We start from the raw sequence: 17,500 nt of genomic DNA, 5'->3' as shown, positions 1-17,500 counted from the left end.
TGTTCAGTACTCTGTGCAGTACTCTGTGTAGTACTCTGTGCAGTACTCTGTGTAGTACTCTGTGCAGTACTCTGTGTAGTACTCTGTTCAGTACTCTGTGTAGTACTCTGTTCAGTACTCTGTGCAGTACTCTGTTCAGTACTCTGTGTAGTACTCTGTGTAGTACTCTGTGTAGTACTCTGTTCAGTACTCTGTGTAGTACTCTGTTCAGTACTCTGTGCAGTACTCTGTGTAGTACTCTGTGCAGTACTCTGTGTAGTACTCTGTGCAGTACTCTGTGCAGTACTCTGTGTAGTACTCTGTTCAGTACTCTGTGTAGTACTCTGTGTAGCACTCTGTTCAGTACTCTGTGTAGTACTCTGTGCAGTACTCTGTTCAGTACTCTGTGTAGTACTCTGTGTAGTACTCTGTGCAGTACTCTGTGCAGTACTCTGTGTAGTACTCTGTGCAGTACTCTGTGTAGTACTCTGTGCAGTACTCTGTTCAGTACTCTGTGTAGTACTCTGTTCAGTACTCTGTGTAGTACTCTGTGTAGTACTCTGTGAAGTACTCTGTTCAGTACTCTGTGTAGTACTCTGTGCAGTACTCTGTGTAGTACTCTGTGTAGTACTCTGTGTAGTACTCTGTTCAGTACTCTGTGTAGTACTCTGTTCAGTACTCTGTTCAGTACTCTGTGTAGTACTCTGTGCAGTACTCTGTGTAGTACTCTGTGTAGTACTCTGTTCAGTACTCTGTGTAGTACTCTGTTCAGTACTCTGTTCAGTACTCTGTGTAGTACTCTGTGCAGTACTCTGTGAAGTACTCTGTGTAGTACTCTGTTCAGTACTCTGTGTAGTACTCTGTGAAGTACTCTGTGCAGTACTCTGTGTAGTACTCTGTTCAGTACTCTGTGTAGTACTCTGTGAAGTACTCTGTGCAGTACTCTGTGTAGTACTCTGTTCAGTACTCTGTGTAGTACTCTGTGTAGTACTCTGTGCAGTACTCTGTGTAGTACTCTGTGTAGTACTCTGTGTAGTACTCTGTGCAGTACTCTGTGTAGTACTCTGTGTAGTACTCTGTGTAGCACTCTGTTCAGTACTCTGTGTAGTACTCTGTGTAGTACTCTGTGCAGTACTCTGTGTAGTACTCTGTGTAGCACTCTGTGCAGTACTCTGTGTAGCACTCTGTTCAGTACTCTGTGTAGTACTCTGTGTAGTACTCTGTGCAGTACTCTGTTCAGTACTCTGTGTAGTACTCTGTGTAGTACTCTGTGTAGCACTCTGTGTAGTACTCTGTTCAGTACTCTGTGTAGTACTCTGTGTAGCACTCTGTTCAGTACTCTGTGTAGTACTCTGTGTAGCACTCTGTGCAGTACTCTGTTCAGTACTCTGTGTAGTACTCTGTGTAGTACTCTGTGTAGCACTCTGTGCAGTACTCTGTTCAGTACTCTGTGTAGTACTCTGTGTAGTACTCTGTGTAGTACTCTGTTCAGTACTCTGTGTAGTACTCTGTGTAGTACCTTGTGCAGTCTGTATCCTTCTTCACAGGTGAACAGCAGGTGATCCTTAAAGGAGTATGCTGATTGGATGGGATTCAGCAAAGCATGGGGCGGAGCATCCGGGAGCACACACTGACTTCCTGTTAGGACAAAATTGTGTTGTGTCACACTTGTAGATGTGTGTAGTTGTGTGTCACACCTGTACATGTGTGTAGTTGTGTGTCACACCTGTACATGTGTGTAGTTGTGTGTCACACCTGTACATGTGTGTAGTTGTGTGTCACACCTGTAGATGTGTGTAGTTGTGTGTCACACCTGTAGATGTGTGTAGTTGTGTGTCACACCTGTACATGTGTGTAGTTGTGTGTCACACCTGTAGATGTGTGTAGTTGTGTGTCACACCTGTACATGTGTGTAGTTGTGTGTCACACCTGTACATGTGTGTAGTTGTGTGTCACACCTGTACATGTGTGTAGTTGTGTGTCACACCTGTAGATGTGTATTTGATCCTCCAGCCCGTGTTGTCTCCTGAGTTGTCGCTGTGGAAGACGACAGTAACGATGTTGTTGTCGGTCTGAATCTCTCCTGGAGATCGGTCTCCACAGAACGGACCGAACTCTGTGCTGCCTGCTTTGATCTGAAGCACACACACACACACACACACACACACACACACACACACACAGCTGATTCCAATGACGTGTGTAAAGATATGTTTTTGTTTGTGTGTTTACGTGTGTGTGTGTGTGTGTGTGTGTGTGTGTGTGTGTGTTCTTCTCACCTTTATGTGGTCGTAAGGGCAGATGACGTCGGGATGATCCTCTAGGTCAAAGTGGGGGTCAAAAAGGAGGCGGAGCTTGAGGCCCGGTTCCACCTCGATCCTGTACATACATTCAGAGCTCTTCGGATAAGGAGACGGGAAGTCCACGCTGCTCAGAACACCGGAGCGTTCCCTGAACACACCACCACTGCACTCCACTGAACACACACACACACACACACACACACACACACAGATTAATGATTAGGCTGATGTTTGTCACAGATGATGTCTTTACATCAGCGTTACCTATAGGCTGATTTATTAACTCAATTATGAACCATTTAGGCAGCTGAGCTTATGTTAGAGGGCAAAGGTCAAAGGTCAAAGGAATCAGCTGATCCAATGTTTTGTGTTGTCCTGTTGTGTATTGTTGTGTGTCAAATTCTCTCAGTGGTAAATTAAAAGAACAAAATGGTGAGAATAAAAGAAAGCATCATGCTGTGTGTGTGTGTGTGTGTGTGTGTGTGTGTGTGTGTGTGTGTGTGTCTCCTCCACACAGAAACATGTAAATATTTAGAACCAATCAGCAGCTCTTATCAGTCCCTCAGAGGTCAGAGGTCAGAGTCTGAGCAGAAGCACCATGTGACCTCTTTCCAAGTTTTTATTGCCAAGTACATTTACACACACAAGGAAGTGCAGTCACACACACACACATACAAACCTGCATGCACACACACACACATACAAACCTGCATGCACACACACACACATACAAACCTGCATGCACACACACACACATACAAACCTGCATGCACACACACACACATACAAACCTGCATGCACACACACACACATACAAACCTGCATGCACACACACACACATACAAACCTGCATGCACACACACACACATACAAACCTGCATGCACACACACACACATACAAACCTGCATGCAAACACACACACACATACAAACCTGCATGCACACACACACACACACAAACCTGCATGCACACACACACACACACACACATACAAACCTGCATGCACACACACACACACATACAAACCTGCATGCACACACACACACATACAAACCTGCATGCACACACACACACACACACACACACAAACCTGCATGCACACACACACACACACACACACACACACAAACCTGCATGCACACACACACACACAAACCTGCATGCACACACACACACACACACACACACACACACAAACCTGCATGCACACACACACACACACACACACACACACACACACACAAACCTGCATGCACACACACACACACATACAAACCTGCATGCACACACAGATCACGCAGAAGCATGTAAAAGCTCCTTACGTTAGAAAATCTGCGACACACAGTCATGACAGTTTAAGTCTTCAGGATTAAAACAGGTCAACTGACTTCTACTTAAAGTCTACCACAACATGATCCACTTAAAGCTGCACTTCACTCTGTGTGCGTCCTGTTTACATCTGCATCTATATTATTTATATCTAAAATATATAGACACCTGCATTACACATCTATATCATTTATATCTAAAATATATAGACACCTGCATTACACATCTATGTCATTTATATCTAAAATATATAGACACCTGCATTACACATCTATATCATTTATATCTAAAATATATAGACACCTGCATTACACATCTATGTCATTTATATCTAAAATATATAGACACCTGCATTACACATCTATATCATTTATATCTAAAATATATAGACACCTGCATTACACATCTATATCATTTATATCTAAAATATATAGACACCTGCATTACACATCTATATCATTTATATCTAAAATATATAGACACCTGCATTACACATCTATATCATTTATATCTAAAATATATAGACACCTGTATTACACATCTATATGATCACTTATGTGTATACACACACACACACACACACACACACACACATCCACCTTACCTCTGCAGGTGTGGTTGTCAGAGTGCAGCAGGTAACCATAGCGACAGGAGCAGTAGTATCCTCCGATGTAGTTGTGACAGAAGTGATCACAGAGCAGTTCTTCATCTGCGTGCTCGCTGCACTCATCGACGTCTGACAATAAAAAAACATTCAATCATTCATGTTCCTGCCGCCGTTTGTTTACAGGCGTCCTGATGACCTCAACAAATACTGATAACCCTGGTTCTATGATGGACCTGTGTGGTGGTTACACTGATAACCCTGGTTCTATGATGGACCTGTGATGGTTACACTGATAACCCTGGTTCTATGATGGACCTGTGTGGTGGTTACACTGATAACCCTGGTTCTATGATGGACCTGTGATGGTTACACTGATAACCCTGGTTCTATGATGGACCTGTGTGGTGGTTACACTGATAACCCTGGTTCTATGATGGACCTGTGTGGTGGTTACACTGATAACCCTGGTTCTATGTTGGACCTGTGATGGTTACACTGATAACCCTGGTTCTATGATGGACCTGTGATGGTTACACTGATAACCCTGGTTCTATGATGGACCTGTGTGGTGGTTACACTGATAACCCTGGTTCTATGATGGACCTGTGATGGTTACACTGATAACCCTGGTTCTATGATGGACCTGTGTGGTGGTTACACTGATAACCCTGGTTCTATGATGGACCTGTGGTGGTTACACTGATAACCCTGGTTCTATGATGGACCTGTGTGGTGGTTACACTGATAACCCTGGTTCTATGATGGACCTGTGATGGTTACACTGATAACCCTGGTTCTATGATGGACCTGTGGTGGTTACACTGATAACCCTGGTTCTATGATGGACCTGTGATGGTTACACTGATAACCCTGGTTCTATGATGGACCTGTGGTGGTTACACTGATAACCCTGGTTCTATGATGGACCTGTGGTGGTTACACTGATAACCCTGGTTCTATGATGGACCTGTGATGGTTACACTGATAACCCTGGTTCTATGTTGGACCTGTGATGGTTACACTGATAACCCTGGTTCTATGTTGGACCTGTGATGGTTACACTGATAACCCTGGTTCTATGATGGACCTGTGTGGTGGTTACACTGATAACCCTGGTTCTATGATGGACCTGTGTGGTGGTTACACTGATAACCCTGGTTCTATGTTGGACCTGTGATGGTTACACTGATAACCCTGGTTCTATGATGGACCTGTGTGATGGTTACACTGATAACCCTGGTTCTATGTTGGACCTGTGATGGTTACACTGATAACCCTGGTTCTATGATGGACCTGTGATGGTTACACTGATAACCCTGGTTCTATGATGGACCTGTGGTGGTTACACTGATAACCCTGGTTCTATGATGGACCTGTGTGGTGGTTACACTGATAACCCTGGTTCTATGATGGACCTGTGATGGTTACACTGATAACCCTGGTTCTATGATGGACCTGTGTGGTGGTTACACTGATAACCCTGGTTCTATGATGGACCTGTGATGGTTACACTGATAACCCTGGTTCTATGTTGGACCTGTGATGGTTACACTGATAACCCTGGTTCTATGATGGACCTGTGTGATGGTTACACTGATAACCCTGGTTCTATGATGGACCTGTGTGATGGTTACACTGATAACCCTGGTTCTATGATGGACCTGTGTGATGGTTACACTGATAACCCTGGTTCTATGTTGGACCTGTGTGATGGTTACACTGATAACCCTGGTTCTATGTTGGACCTGTGGTGGTTACACTGATAACCCTGGTTCTATGATGGACCTGTGGTGGTTACACTGATAACCCTGGTTCTATGTTGGACCTGTGATGGTTACACTGATAACCCTGGTTCTATGATGGACCTGTGATGGTTACACTGATAACCCTGGTTCTATGATGGACCTGTGATGGTTACACTGATAACCCTGGTTCTATGATGGACCTGTGATGGTTACACTGATAACCCTGGTTCTATGTTGGACCTGTGATGGTTACACTGATAACCCTGGTTCTATGATGGACCTGTGGTGGTTACACTGATAACCCTGGTTCTATGTTGGACCTGTGGTGGTTACACTGATAACCCTGGTTCTATGATGGACCTGTGGTGGTTACACTGATAACCCTGGTTCTATGATGGACCTGTGGTGGTTACACTGATAACCCTGGTTCTATGATGGACCTGTGATGGTTACACTGATAACCCTGGTTCTATGATGGACCTGTGGTGGTTACACTGATAACCCTGGTTCTATGATGGACCTGTGATGGTTACACTGATAACCCTGGTTCTATGATGGACCTGTGTGATGGTTACACTGATAACCCTGGTTCTATGTTGGACCGGTGTGGTGGCTACACTGATAACCCTGGTTCTATGATGGACCTGTGATGGTTACACTGATAACCCTGGTTCTATGATGGACCTGTGATGGTTACACTGATAACCCTGGTTCTATGTTGGACCTGTGATGGTTACACTGATAACCCTGGTTCTATGATGGACCTGTGTGATGGTTACACTGATAACCCTGGTTCTATGATGGACCTGTGATGGTTACACTGATAACCCTGGTTCTATGTTGGACCTGTGGTGGTTACACTGATAACCCTGGTTCTATGATGGACCTGTGATGGTTACACTGATAACCCTGGTTCTATGTTGGACCTGTGATGGTTACACTGATAACCCTGGTTCTATGATGGACCTGTGATGGTTACACTGATAACCCTGGTTCTATGATGGACCTGTGATGGTTACACTGATAACCCTGGTTCTATGTTGGACCTGTGGTGGTTACACTGATAACCCTGGTTCTATGATGGACCTGTGATGGTTACACTGATAACCCTGGTTCTATGATGGACCTGTGGTGGTTACAGTGATAACCCTGGTTCTATGTTGGACCTGTGATGGTTACACTGATAACCCTGGTTCTATGTTGGACCTGTGATGGTTACACTGATAACCCTGGTTCTATGTTGGACCTGTGATGGTTACACTGATAACCCTGGTTCTATGATGGACCTGTGGTGGTTACACTGATAACCCTGGTTCTATGTTGGACCTGTGGTGGTTACACTGATAACCCTGGTTCTATGATGGACCTGTGGTGGTTACACTGATAACCCTGGTTCTATGTTGGACCTGTGGTGGTTACACTGATAACCCTGGTTCTATGATGGACCTGTGGTGGTTACACTGATAACCCTGGTTCTATGTTGGACCTGTGGTGGTTACAGTGATAACCCTGGTTCTATGATGGACCTGTGGTGGTTACACTGATAACCCTGGTTCTATGATGGACCTGTGGTGGTTACACTGATAACCCTGGTTCTATGATGGACCTGTGGTGGTTACACTGATAACCCTGGTTCTATGTTGGACCTGTGGTGGTTACAGTGATAACCCTGGTTCTATGATGGACCTGTGGTGGTTACACTGATAACCCTGGTTCTATGATGGACCTGTGGTGGTTACACTGATAACCCTGGTTCTATGATGGACCTGTGGTGGTTACACTGATAACCCTGGTTCTATGATGGACCTGTGGTGGTTACAGTGATAACCCTGGTTCTATGATGGACCTGTGGTGGTTACACTGATAACCCTGGTTCTATGATGGACCTGTGGTGGTTACACTGATAACCCTGGTTCTATGATGGACCTGTGGTGGTTACAGTGATAACCCTGGTTCTATGATGGACCTGTGGTGGTTACAGTGATAACCCTGGTTCTATGATGGACCTGTGGTGGTTACACTGATAACCCTGGTTCTATGTTGGACCTGTGTGGTGGTTACACTGATAACCCTGGTTCTATGTTGGACCTGTGATGGTTACACTGATAACCCTGGTTCTATGATGGACCTGTGGTGGTTACACTGATAACCCTGGTTCTCTTCTGCTCACCCACAGCACTGTAGTGAGCCATGAATCCGGAGTATCTCTCCTCGTTGGAGAAGTCTGAGGTGAAGACAACACTGAGAGAGTTTCTGGGGGAGGTGATGAGCTGCTGAGACGGCACCACCTCTGTGTCTGTCTCCTCCTGACCACAGAACAACGCCAGCATCTCGCCATCCGCCTCCACCTGAAACACAAGAGGTCAGACAGCATGATTAAAATGTGAGATTAGGAACACTGACATGGATGGTCAACAGCCTGGTGTTAAGGAAGATCTCCTGTTGACATGTTTGGCAGCACTTTGCGTCCAAGGGGACAATAAAGTGTCTCGTAGTGGATCACATACAGATCTCCCTTGACAGTCAGCCAAATGTCTAATAACAGCTGCTAAAGTTGGTGTAAAGATCATCTTCAGTGTAAGAGCATGGTTTAAGGGGGGCGTCGGAGCGCCGCAGAGATCCTCTGTACAAATGTGAGTTCACTTCAGTCTGTTTGATATTGTTTACGTCAGTGTGAGTCCGACTCTGTGTTCAGATGATCACAGCTGACTACTAACAGGAGCTCTGCTGTCGTCTGAACATATAGTCTCTAAACACTTAGTACTGAACCTGAGTGCACTCAGGTTGTTCCTTAGACCAGATCTGTATCTGAGCCAAATTCTACTTCTAAGACCAGTTCTACTTCTAAGACCAGTTCTACTTCTGAGACCAGTTCTACTTCTAAGACCAGTTCTACTTCTGAGACCAGTTCTACTTCTAAGACCAGTTCTACTTCTGAGACCAGTTCTACTTCTAAGACCAGTTCTACTTCTGAGACCAGTTCTACTTCTAAGTAGAAGTTGAACGCAGCACAGCTGCACAGACTGACTGCACATGAACGCACCACTTATCAATGTTTATACTAAGAGTCAATGAACTGCAGGTCATGCACACAAGCACACAAACACAAATCAGCTGCAGATAAACAAAGAATGTTTGAGTGTGGGGGGGGTTCTTTTCTGGAAGAAGCATGTTAGCAGGCTTAAGGTGTGTGTGTGTGTGTGTGTGTGTGTGTGTGTGTGTTTGTGTGGTTATTTGATGTACAAGGGGGGTTCAACAAATATTCTCTGAATGATCTGCAGTTCCTCCAGTGTCCACTAGAGTCTGTCTCCTGCAGTGAGTCAGTCTCCATAGAGCTCTATGTTAAAACTTTTAGGCACAAAGTAAACAAGCAGAGAGTGTGTCTTTAATGTATATTGGTAAAAACACTGCTGTTGTTATAGAAAGTTCCCATGATGCCACAGGCTCTTACCTTGACGTAGTCGTACTCACACAGGTAGGACGGCTCCAGGTCGAAGTGGCTGAAATAGAGTTTGATGTGAAACCCAAACGGGACGCTAATGTTCCAGCGTAGCTGAGTGTCCCGGGGGTACGGCTCAGGGAAGCTTGGAGACTGCACGCTGCCATACATGTCAGAAAGGAGGAGCTGCTGAGCGCCGCCTGAAGGAGCCAGGACGAGGACGAGGACGAGGAGGACGAAGAGCGGGCACAGAAACAACCTGCAGGACAGACCCAGGAACATTCATTATGAACTGTGTGTGTGTGTGTGTGTGTGTGTGTGTGTGTGTCTGTCTGTGTGTGTGTGTGTGTGTGTCTGTCTGTGTGTGTGTGTGTGTGTGTCTGTCTCTGTGTGTGTGTGTGTGTGTGTCTGTCTGTGTGTGTGTGTGTGTGTGTCTGTGTGTGTGTGTGTGTCTGTGTGTGTGTGTGTGTGTGTGTGTGTGTGTGTGTGTGTGTGTGTGTGTCTGTGTGTGTGACTGTGTGTGTGTGTGTGTGTGTGTGTGTGACTGTGTGTGTGTGTGTGTGTGTGTGTGTGTGTGTGTCTGTGTGTGTGACTGTGTGTGTGTGTGTGTGTGTGTGTGTGTGTGACTGTGTGTGTGTGTGTGTCTGTCTGTGTGTGTGTGTGTGTGTGTGTGTCTGTCTCTGTGTGTGTGTGTCTGTGTGTCTGTCTGTGTGTGTGTGTGTGTGTGTGTGTGTGTCTGTCTGTGTGTGTGTGTGTGTGTGTGTGTGTGTGTGTGTGTCTGTGTGTGTGTGAGAGTGTCTATGTGTCTGTCTGTGTGTGTGTGTGTGTGTGTCTGTCTGTGTGTGTGTGTGTGTGTGTGTGTCTGTGTGTGTGTGTGTCTGTGTGTGTGTGTGTGTGTGTCTGTCTGTGTGTGTGTCTGTGTGTGTGTGTGTGTGTGTGTGTGTGACACACACACACACACACACTCTCGATAATACTTTTTCAACACAATCTAACTGATGTTTTGTAATCGACATGTAAACGGAAAGACGTCACGTGCACACTCTGTGACGTCACAGGTTAGTATGGATCGGTTTGAACACTGACCTCATCCTGACGCTGCGGAGCTCCTCTCTCTACTGACCGCTGCTCGGACCGGAGCAGCCACTCTGACGGCCGACGTCACCCCTCCGCCTACGTCATCACGTCGGCTGCATTAGGGGAGCCCTGTCGTCACTCCCATTAATGTTACACACCGTGTTAAATATGATGATGACTCTGCAGCGTTTACTCCACACACACAGGAGAGGTATCAGAACCAGCGGCTCGGTTCTGAATACAGTTTTATGACTTTGTGGAAACTTCGGTCACGTGGTTTGGACACAAATCCAGTTTAAATGACTAAAATTTGACCCATTAAAAATGAATTTCAAGAATTCAAATCCTCGAGTGTAACTGACAAACACTTCCGTTTTAGAGACAGATTTGTAAATCATCCTGACGTCATTGTTGTTCACATATACAAACAAAATACATCAAAATAAAGCTCTGAGTGTCCTCTCACTCATAGAGCAAAACATAAAAACATCAAATGTCCCAGTCTCTCAGGGGAGACATTTATGTGACAGACACCACATACACACACACAGACACACACACACACACACACACAGACACACACACAGACAGACATACACACACACACACACACACACACACAGACACACACACAGACAGACACACACACACACACACAGACACACACACACACAGACACACACACAGACATACACACACACACACACACACACAGACACACACACACACACACACACATACACACACACACACACACAGACATACACACACACACACACACACACACAGACACACACACAGACAGACACACACACACACACACAGACACACACACACACAGACACACACACAGACACACACACATACACACACACAGACATACACACACACACATACACACACACAGACATACACACACATTGGACTCTCACTGAGGAATTGTCTCATGATTATCTGTTCCACACTGTGTTCTCATGATTATCTGTTCCACACTGTGTGTTCTCATGATTATCTGTTCCACACTGTGTGTTCTCATGATTATCTGTTCCACACTGTGTGTTCTCATGATTATCTGTTCCACACTGTGTGTTCTCATGATTATCTGTTCCACACTGTGTGTTCTCATGATTATCTGTTCCACACTGTGTTCTCATGATTATCTGTTCCACACTGTGTTCTCATGATTATCTGTTCCACACTGTGTTCTCATGATTATCTGTTCCACACTGTGTTCTCATGATTATCTGTTCCACACTGTGTTTAATATCACTTCTTCTTCATGTGATTAAATGAACACAGCGCCCTCCAGTGGCTCGAACTGGTCTCTTCTCATTCCAATAAACACTATTGGCTGAAGTATACAATTGATAATTATTTGAACGTACACACACACGCTCTGTTCCTTTGCTTTGACAGTGTTTATTTATTTTTATTTATTATTATATTAACTCTTTCTGTCGCTACGTACCAGACGAATGCTTTTATTTTGAAACCAGTTCTGAGACGCTATAATCATCTATAATCACATTCAGTATAGGGAAGAGGGTCCGAAGGATGATTGATCAAACTGCATCATCGAGGGAAACCCAAACTCAAACCCTAACAGAACCAGAACCCTAACCCAAACAGAACCATATAAGTCCAGCTGGGTAACCCTAAACCCAAACCCTAACAGAACCAGAACCCTAACCCAAACAGAACCATAGAAGTCCTGCTGGGTTTGGAAATAAACCCAGCAGTGGTTTCCGAGGATGTGCGCGTGCACGCTGTGGGAGAATAATACTCGGTGGAAACAGTCGAGCTGACATCATCTGTAGGATATCAGCATTATAATGACCGGATATAAAGATCTACTGAAGAGATGTTATATATATATTAAGTGGAGCATCAGAACCAGGAATAGACCGTGTTTATGGGTCCCAGTCCACACTGGAGTACTGGGAGACAGTAAAGATGTAGAAAGAAGAAACTAACTCCGCTGGGATGGAGACACTCAGGGAAGAGGACGTGTGTGAGGAGAGATGAGGACACGGTCAGAGGAGGACCATGATGAATGTCCTTCACATGTTGGACTGTGGAGGACAGGGAGGTACACATGACTGTTTAAACCTGAAGGGGGCAGGAACGCAACAACATGCCAACTGCCGTAAAACTGTTGCCATGGTGACCTGGGAGTCATTGAGCTCTGGAGGTTCTGCAGAAACTCGTGCACATCAAGGAGATCTAATAAAGTCCCCTCTCTAAGCTGAGCAGCACCTGTCTCTGTCGGTGGGTGGAGGCTTTAGAGGGGGAGTCAGTGGGGACCTTCCCCCGGGTCCTCCCTCCCCCCCGGGTCCTGCTGCCTGCCGCCTGCCTCCCTCCTCCACCATCCCGCTATGCCGAGCAGACAGAAGCAGCTCCTCTTCTCTCTCTGCGGCCTGCTCGGCTTCTTCTGCGCGCTCACGGCCGCGGTGGCCGCCGGGCTTCCGTTCTGGCTCCGCGGGACCGTGCTGTGCCGGACCGGGGCCGACCTAGTTAACGCCACCGGACCGGAATTGGACAAGTTCCTGGGTCAGTTAAGCTACGGGCTCTTCCACGGAGAGAGGGTGAAGACGTGTGGGCTGGGGGGGCGACCGTCCCGCTTCTCATGTGAGTGAAACCGCTGGACAGGTGTGTTGTTTCCTTACCTGTGGACAGGTGTGTTGTTTCCTTACCTGTGGACAGGTGTGTTGTTTCCTTACCTGTGGACAGGTGTGTTGTTTCCTGTGTGTATTACCTGTGGACAGGTGTGTTGTTTCCTTACCTGTGGACAGGTGTGTTGTTTCCTGTGTTTTACCTGTGGACAGGTGTGTTGTTTCCTTACCTGTGGACAGGTGTGTTGTTTCCTGTGTTTTACCTGTGGACAGGTGTGTTGTTTCCTGTGTTTTACCTGTGGACAGGTGTGTTGTTTCCTGTGTTTTAACTGTGGACAGGTGTGTTGTTTCCTGTGTGTTTTACCTGTGGACAGGTGTGTTGTTTCCTGTGTGTTTTAACTGTGGACAGGTGTGTTGTTTCCTGTGTGTTTTACCTGTGGACAGGTGTGTTGTTTCCTTACCTGTGGGCAGGTGTGTTGTTTCCTGTGTGTTTTACCTGTGGACAGGTGTGTTGTTTCCTGTGTGTTTTACCTGTGGACAGGTGTGTTGTTTCCTTACCTGTGGACAGGTGTGTTGTTTCCTTACCTGTGGACAGGTGTGTTGTTTCCTTACCTGTGGACAGGTGTGTTATTTATTGTGTTTTACCTGTGGACAGGTGTGTTGTTTCCTGTGTTTTACCTGTGGACAGGTGTGTTGTTTCCTGTGTTTTAACTGTGGACAGGTGTGTTGTTTCCTGTGTGTTTTACCTGTGGACAGGTGTGTTGTTTCCTTACCTGTGGGCAGGTGTGTTGTTTCCTGTGTGTTTTACCTGTGGACAGGTGTGTTGTTTCCTGTGTGTTTTACCTGTGGACAGGTGTGTTGTTTCCTTACCTGTGGACAGGTGTGTTGTTTCCTGTGTTTTACCTGTGGACAGGTGTGTTGTTTCCTGTGTTTTACCTGTGGACAGGTGTGTTGTTTCCTGTGTGTATTACCTGTGGACAGGTGTGTTGTTTCCTGTGTGTTTTACCTGTGGACAGGTGTGTTGTTTCCTGTGTGTTTTACCTGTGGACAGGTGTGTTGTTTCCTGTGTGTTTTACCTGTGGACAGGTGTGTTGTTTCCTGTGTGTTTTACCTGTGGACAGGTGTGTTGTTTCCTGTGTGTTTTACCTGTGGACAGGTGTGTTGTTTCCTGTGTTTTACCTGTGGACAGGTGTGTTGTTTCCTGTGTTTTAACTGTGGACAGGTGTGTTGTTTCCTTACCTGTGGACAGGTGTGTTGTTTCCTGTGTGTTTTACCTGTGGACAGGTGTGTTGTTTTCTGTGTTTTACCTGTGGACAGGTGTGTTGTTTCCTGTGTGTTTTACCTGTGGACAGGTGTGTTGTTTCCTTACCTGTGGACAGGTGTGTTGTTTCCTGTGTTTTACCTGTGGACAGGTGTGTTGTTTCCTGTGTGTTTTACCTGTGGACAGGTGTGTTGTTTCCTGTGTGTTTTACCTGTGGACAGGTGTGTTGTTTCCTGTGTGTTTTACCTGTGGACAGGTGTGTTGTTTCCTGTGTGTTTTACCTGTGGACAGGTGTGTTGTTTCCTGTGTGTTTTACCTGTGGACAGGTGTGTTGTTTCCTGTGTGTTTTACCTGTGGACAGGTGTGTTGTTTCCTGTGTGTTTTACCTGTGGACAGGTGTGTTGTGCTGTTACTGTGTGCAGGTTTTCCGGGTGATGCTCGGGTAAGATCTCACCTGGTCATTGGTTAATTGATGAGCTGTAAATAATTCAGAGCTTCTGTAAATAGACGTGAGCAGGGAGAAGACTACTTCCTGGATAACAACATGCTCGATGTGTCAGCTTGTTTGACGTTCTTATGATCGTCTCCTGGATGATTGGCAGGTTTGACCTCAGGAGATTTAAGCTGTCAGGACTACTTTGGACCTACCTCATCGGATCCTCTAAACTCATCTGTCAAAGACCCTGAGTGATCACATGACCACCTGTGACCCTCAGAGCATTAAGGTCAGGTCTACAAAGAACACATGACTCCTGTAGTGTGAGAGGAGGCAGTGATGTCACAGTGATGTCACAGGGACAGACAGACAGACTGAAGAGGAACAGAGAGGGCTTTGTGTGGTGAGGCTGAAGGACCAATCAGAGAGCAGAGCAGCCGAGCTTCACTAATGATCTTCTGCCTGAATGAAGCTGGAACAAGGCTGCTCTGTGTGTGTGTGTGTGTGTGTGTGTGTGTGTGTCTGTGTCTGTGTCTGTGTGTGTGTGTGTGTGTGTGTGTGTGTGTGTGTGTCTGTGTGTGTGTGTGTGTGTGTGTGTGTGTGTGTGTGTCTGTGTGTGTGTGTGTGTGTGTTTATATGTGTGTGTGTGTGTGTCTGTGTGTGTGTGTGTGTGTGTGTGTGTGTGTGTGTGTGTGTGTCTGTGTGTGTGTGTGTGTGTGTCTGTGTGTGTGTTTATATGTGTGTGTGTGTGTGTCTGTGTGTGTGTGTGTGTGTGTGTGTTTATATGTGTGTGTGTGTGTCTGTGTGTGTGTGTGTGTCTGTGTGTGTGTGTGTGTGTGTGTGTGTGTGTCTGTGTGTGTGTGTGTGTGTGTGTGTGTGTCTGTGTGTGTGTTTATATGTGTGTGTGTGTGTGTGTGTGTGTGTGTGTGTGTGTTTATATGTGTGTGTGTGTGTCTGTGTGTGTGTGTGTGTGTGTGTCTGTGTGTGTGTTTATATGTGTGTGTAGGTGTGTGTGTGTGTGTGTGTGTGTGTCTGTGTGTGTGTTTATATGTGTGTGTGTGTGTGTGTGTGTGTGTCTGTGTGTGTTTATATGTGTGTGTGTGTGTGTGTGTGTCTGTGTGTGTTTATATGTGTGTGTAGGTGTGTGTGTGTGTGTGTCTGTGTGTGTGTTTATATGTGTGTGTAGGTGTGTGTGTGTGTGTGTGTGTGTGTGTTTATATGTGTCTGTGTGTGTGTGTGTGTGTGTGTGTGTGTCTGTGTGTGTGTTTATATGTGTCTGTGTGTGTGTGTGTGTGTGTGTGTCTGTGTGTGTGTTTATATGTGTGTGTAGGTGTGTGTGTGTGTGTGTGTGTGTGTGTTTATATGTGTGTGTGTGTGTGTGTGTGTCTGTGTGTGTTTATATGTGTGTTTATATGTGTGTGTGTGTGTGTGTGTATATGTGTGTGTGTGTGTATGTGTGTATATGTGTGTGTGTCTGTGTGTGTGTGTGTGTGTCTGTGTGTCTGTGTGTGTGTGTGTGTGTGTGTGTGTGTGTGTATATGTGTGTGTCTGTGTGTGTCTGTGTGTGTGTGTGTCTGTATGTGTGTCTGTGTGTGTGTGTGTGTGTGTGTGTGTGTGTGTATATGTGTGTGTATGTGTGTGTGTGTGTATGTGTGTATATGTATGTGTGTCTGTGTGTGTGTGTGTGTGTGTGTGTGTGTATGTGTGTGTGTGTGTGTGTGTGTGTGTATGTGTGTGTGTGTGTCTGTATGTGTGTCTGTGTGTGTGTGTGTGTGTGTGTGTATGTGTGTGTGTGTGTGTGTGTGTGTGTGTGTGTGTGTATGTGTGTGTGTGTGTGTGTGTGTGTGTGTATGTGTGTGTGTCTGTATGTGTGTGTGTGTGTGTGTGTGTGTGTGTGTGTGTGTGTGTGTGTGTGTGTGTCTGTATGTGTGTGTGTGTGTGTGTGTGTGTGTGTGTGTGTGTGTATGTGTGTGTGTGTGTGTGTGTGTGTGTGTATGTGTGTGTGTCTGTATGTGTGTCTGTGTGTGTCTGTGTGTGTCTGTGTGTGTGTGTGTGTTTGCACCTGTCTCACCTGTCTCACCTGTCTCACCTGTCTCACCTGTCTCACCTGTCTCACCTGTCTCACCTGTCTCTCCCTCTCAGTCTTCCCAGACCTTCTGAGTGCGATCCCAGCAGCCCTCCACGTCACCGTAATCTTCTTCTGTGGCGTCGTTATCCTCTTCTCGTCCGTGGCCACCGGCTTCTTCTTCTTCAACGCCTTCGGCCGGCCGTACGAGACGCTGCAAGGCCCCATGGGACTTTACCTGTGGAGCTTCACCTGCTGTGAGACCCCCCTCCTCTCCGTTAGCTTGTTCACTGTTAGCATGTAGCTCACAGAGTTTAGCCTTGAGCCTGCTGAGATGTGAACTGAGCCTCAGCTGATCCAGTGCATTCTGGGAAAGGTGTAGGAGACCACCTGTCAATCAAACCTTGTGGGCGGAGTTCACCTGTGAGCTTCATGTTGTTTAAAGTGTATGACATGATGTTGTTAGTGACGGCGTGTGCTTTGTGTCCTCAGGCGTGTGCAGCTGTCTGGTCATGATCCTGTTTGCGTCTGAGGTGAAGCTGCATCAGCTGACTGAGCGCATCGTCAACTTTAACGAGGTCAACTTTGTGTTTGAGACGTACAGAGAGCGCTACGATCGCTCCTTCTGGCTCTTCTTCCTCATCTT

General features: G+C 46.1%; 2 protein-coding genes across 3 annotated transcripts in view; one reads left to right on the top strand and one right to left on the bottom strand.

Annotated features, from left to right (window-relative positions):
* The window catches only part of masp1 (MBL associated serine protease 1), a 16,325-nt gene extending 5,730 nt beyond the window's left edge, over positions 1-10,595 (bottom strand). Inside the window, exons 1-7 of the mRNA XM_079372942.1 lie at positions 10,490-10,595; positions 9,416-9,662; positions 8,135-8,312; positions 4,217-4,348; positions 2,259-2,455; positions 1,967-2,114; positions 1,499-1,617 (exon numbers count right to left, since the gene is read on the bottom strand). Coding sequence (XP_079229068.1) covers positions 1,499-1,617; positions 1,967-2,114; positions 2,259-2,455; positions 4,217-4,348; positions 8,135-8,312; positions 9,416-9,662; positions 10,490-10,494 — 1,026 coding nt within the window. The 5' untranslated portion in view covers positions 10,495-10,595. The remainder of the gene's footprint in view (positions 1-1,498; positions 1,618-1,966; positions 2,115-2,258; positions 2,456-4,216; positions 4,349-8,134; positions 8,313-9,415; positions 9,663-10,489) is intronic.
* Positions 10,596-12,806: 2,211 nt separating this feature from the next.
* clrn1 (clarin 1) overlaps positions 12,807-17,500 on the top strand; it is a 5,005-nt gene continuing 311 nt past the window's right edge. Inside the window, exons 1-3 of one of the 2 annotated variants that reach the window (XM_079372944.1) lie at positions 12,807-13,030; positions 16,932-17,111; positions 17,347-17,500. The exon at positions 17,347-17,500 is cut by the window's right edge and continues 311 nt beyond it. In XM_079372944.1, coding sequence (XP_079229070.1) covers positions 12,856-13,030; positions 16,932-17,111; positions 17,347-17,500 — 509 coding nt within the window. In that variant the 5' untranslated portion in view covers positions 12,807-12,855. Of the gene's footprint in view, positions 13,109-16,931; positions 17,112-17,346 lie in introns of both variants that reach the window. The other variant, XM_079372943.1, reaches the window with a different exon arrangement.

The sequence above is a fragment of the Symphodus melops genome, assembly GCF_947650265.1.
Source record: "Symphodus melops genome assembly, contig: scaffold_180, whole genome shotgun sequence".
NCBI classification, from domain to species: Eukaryota; Metazoa; Chordata; class Actinopteri; order Labriformes; family Labridae; genus Symphodus; species Symphodus melops.
The sequence above is the reverse complement of the archived record's forward strand: the minus strand, read 5'-3'. Positions and strand labels throughout refer to the sequence as shown.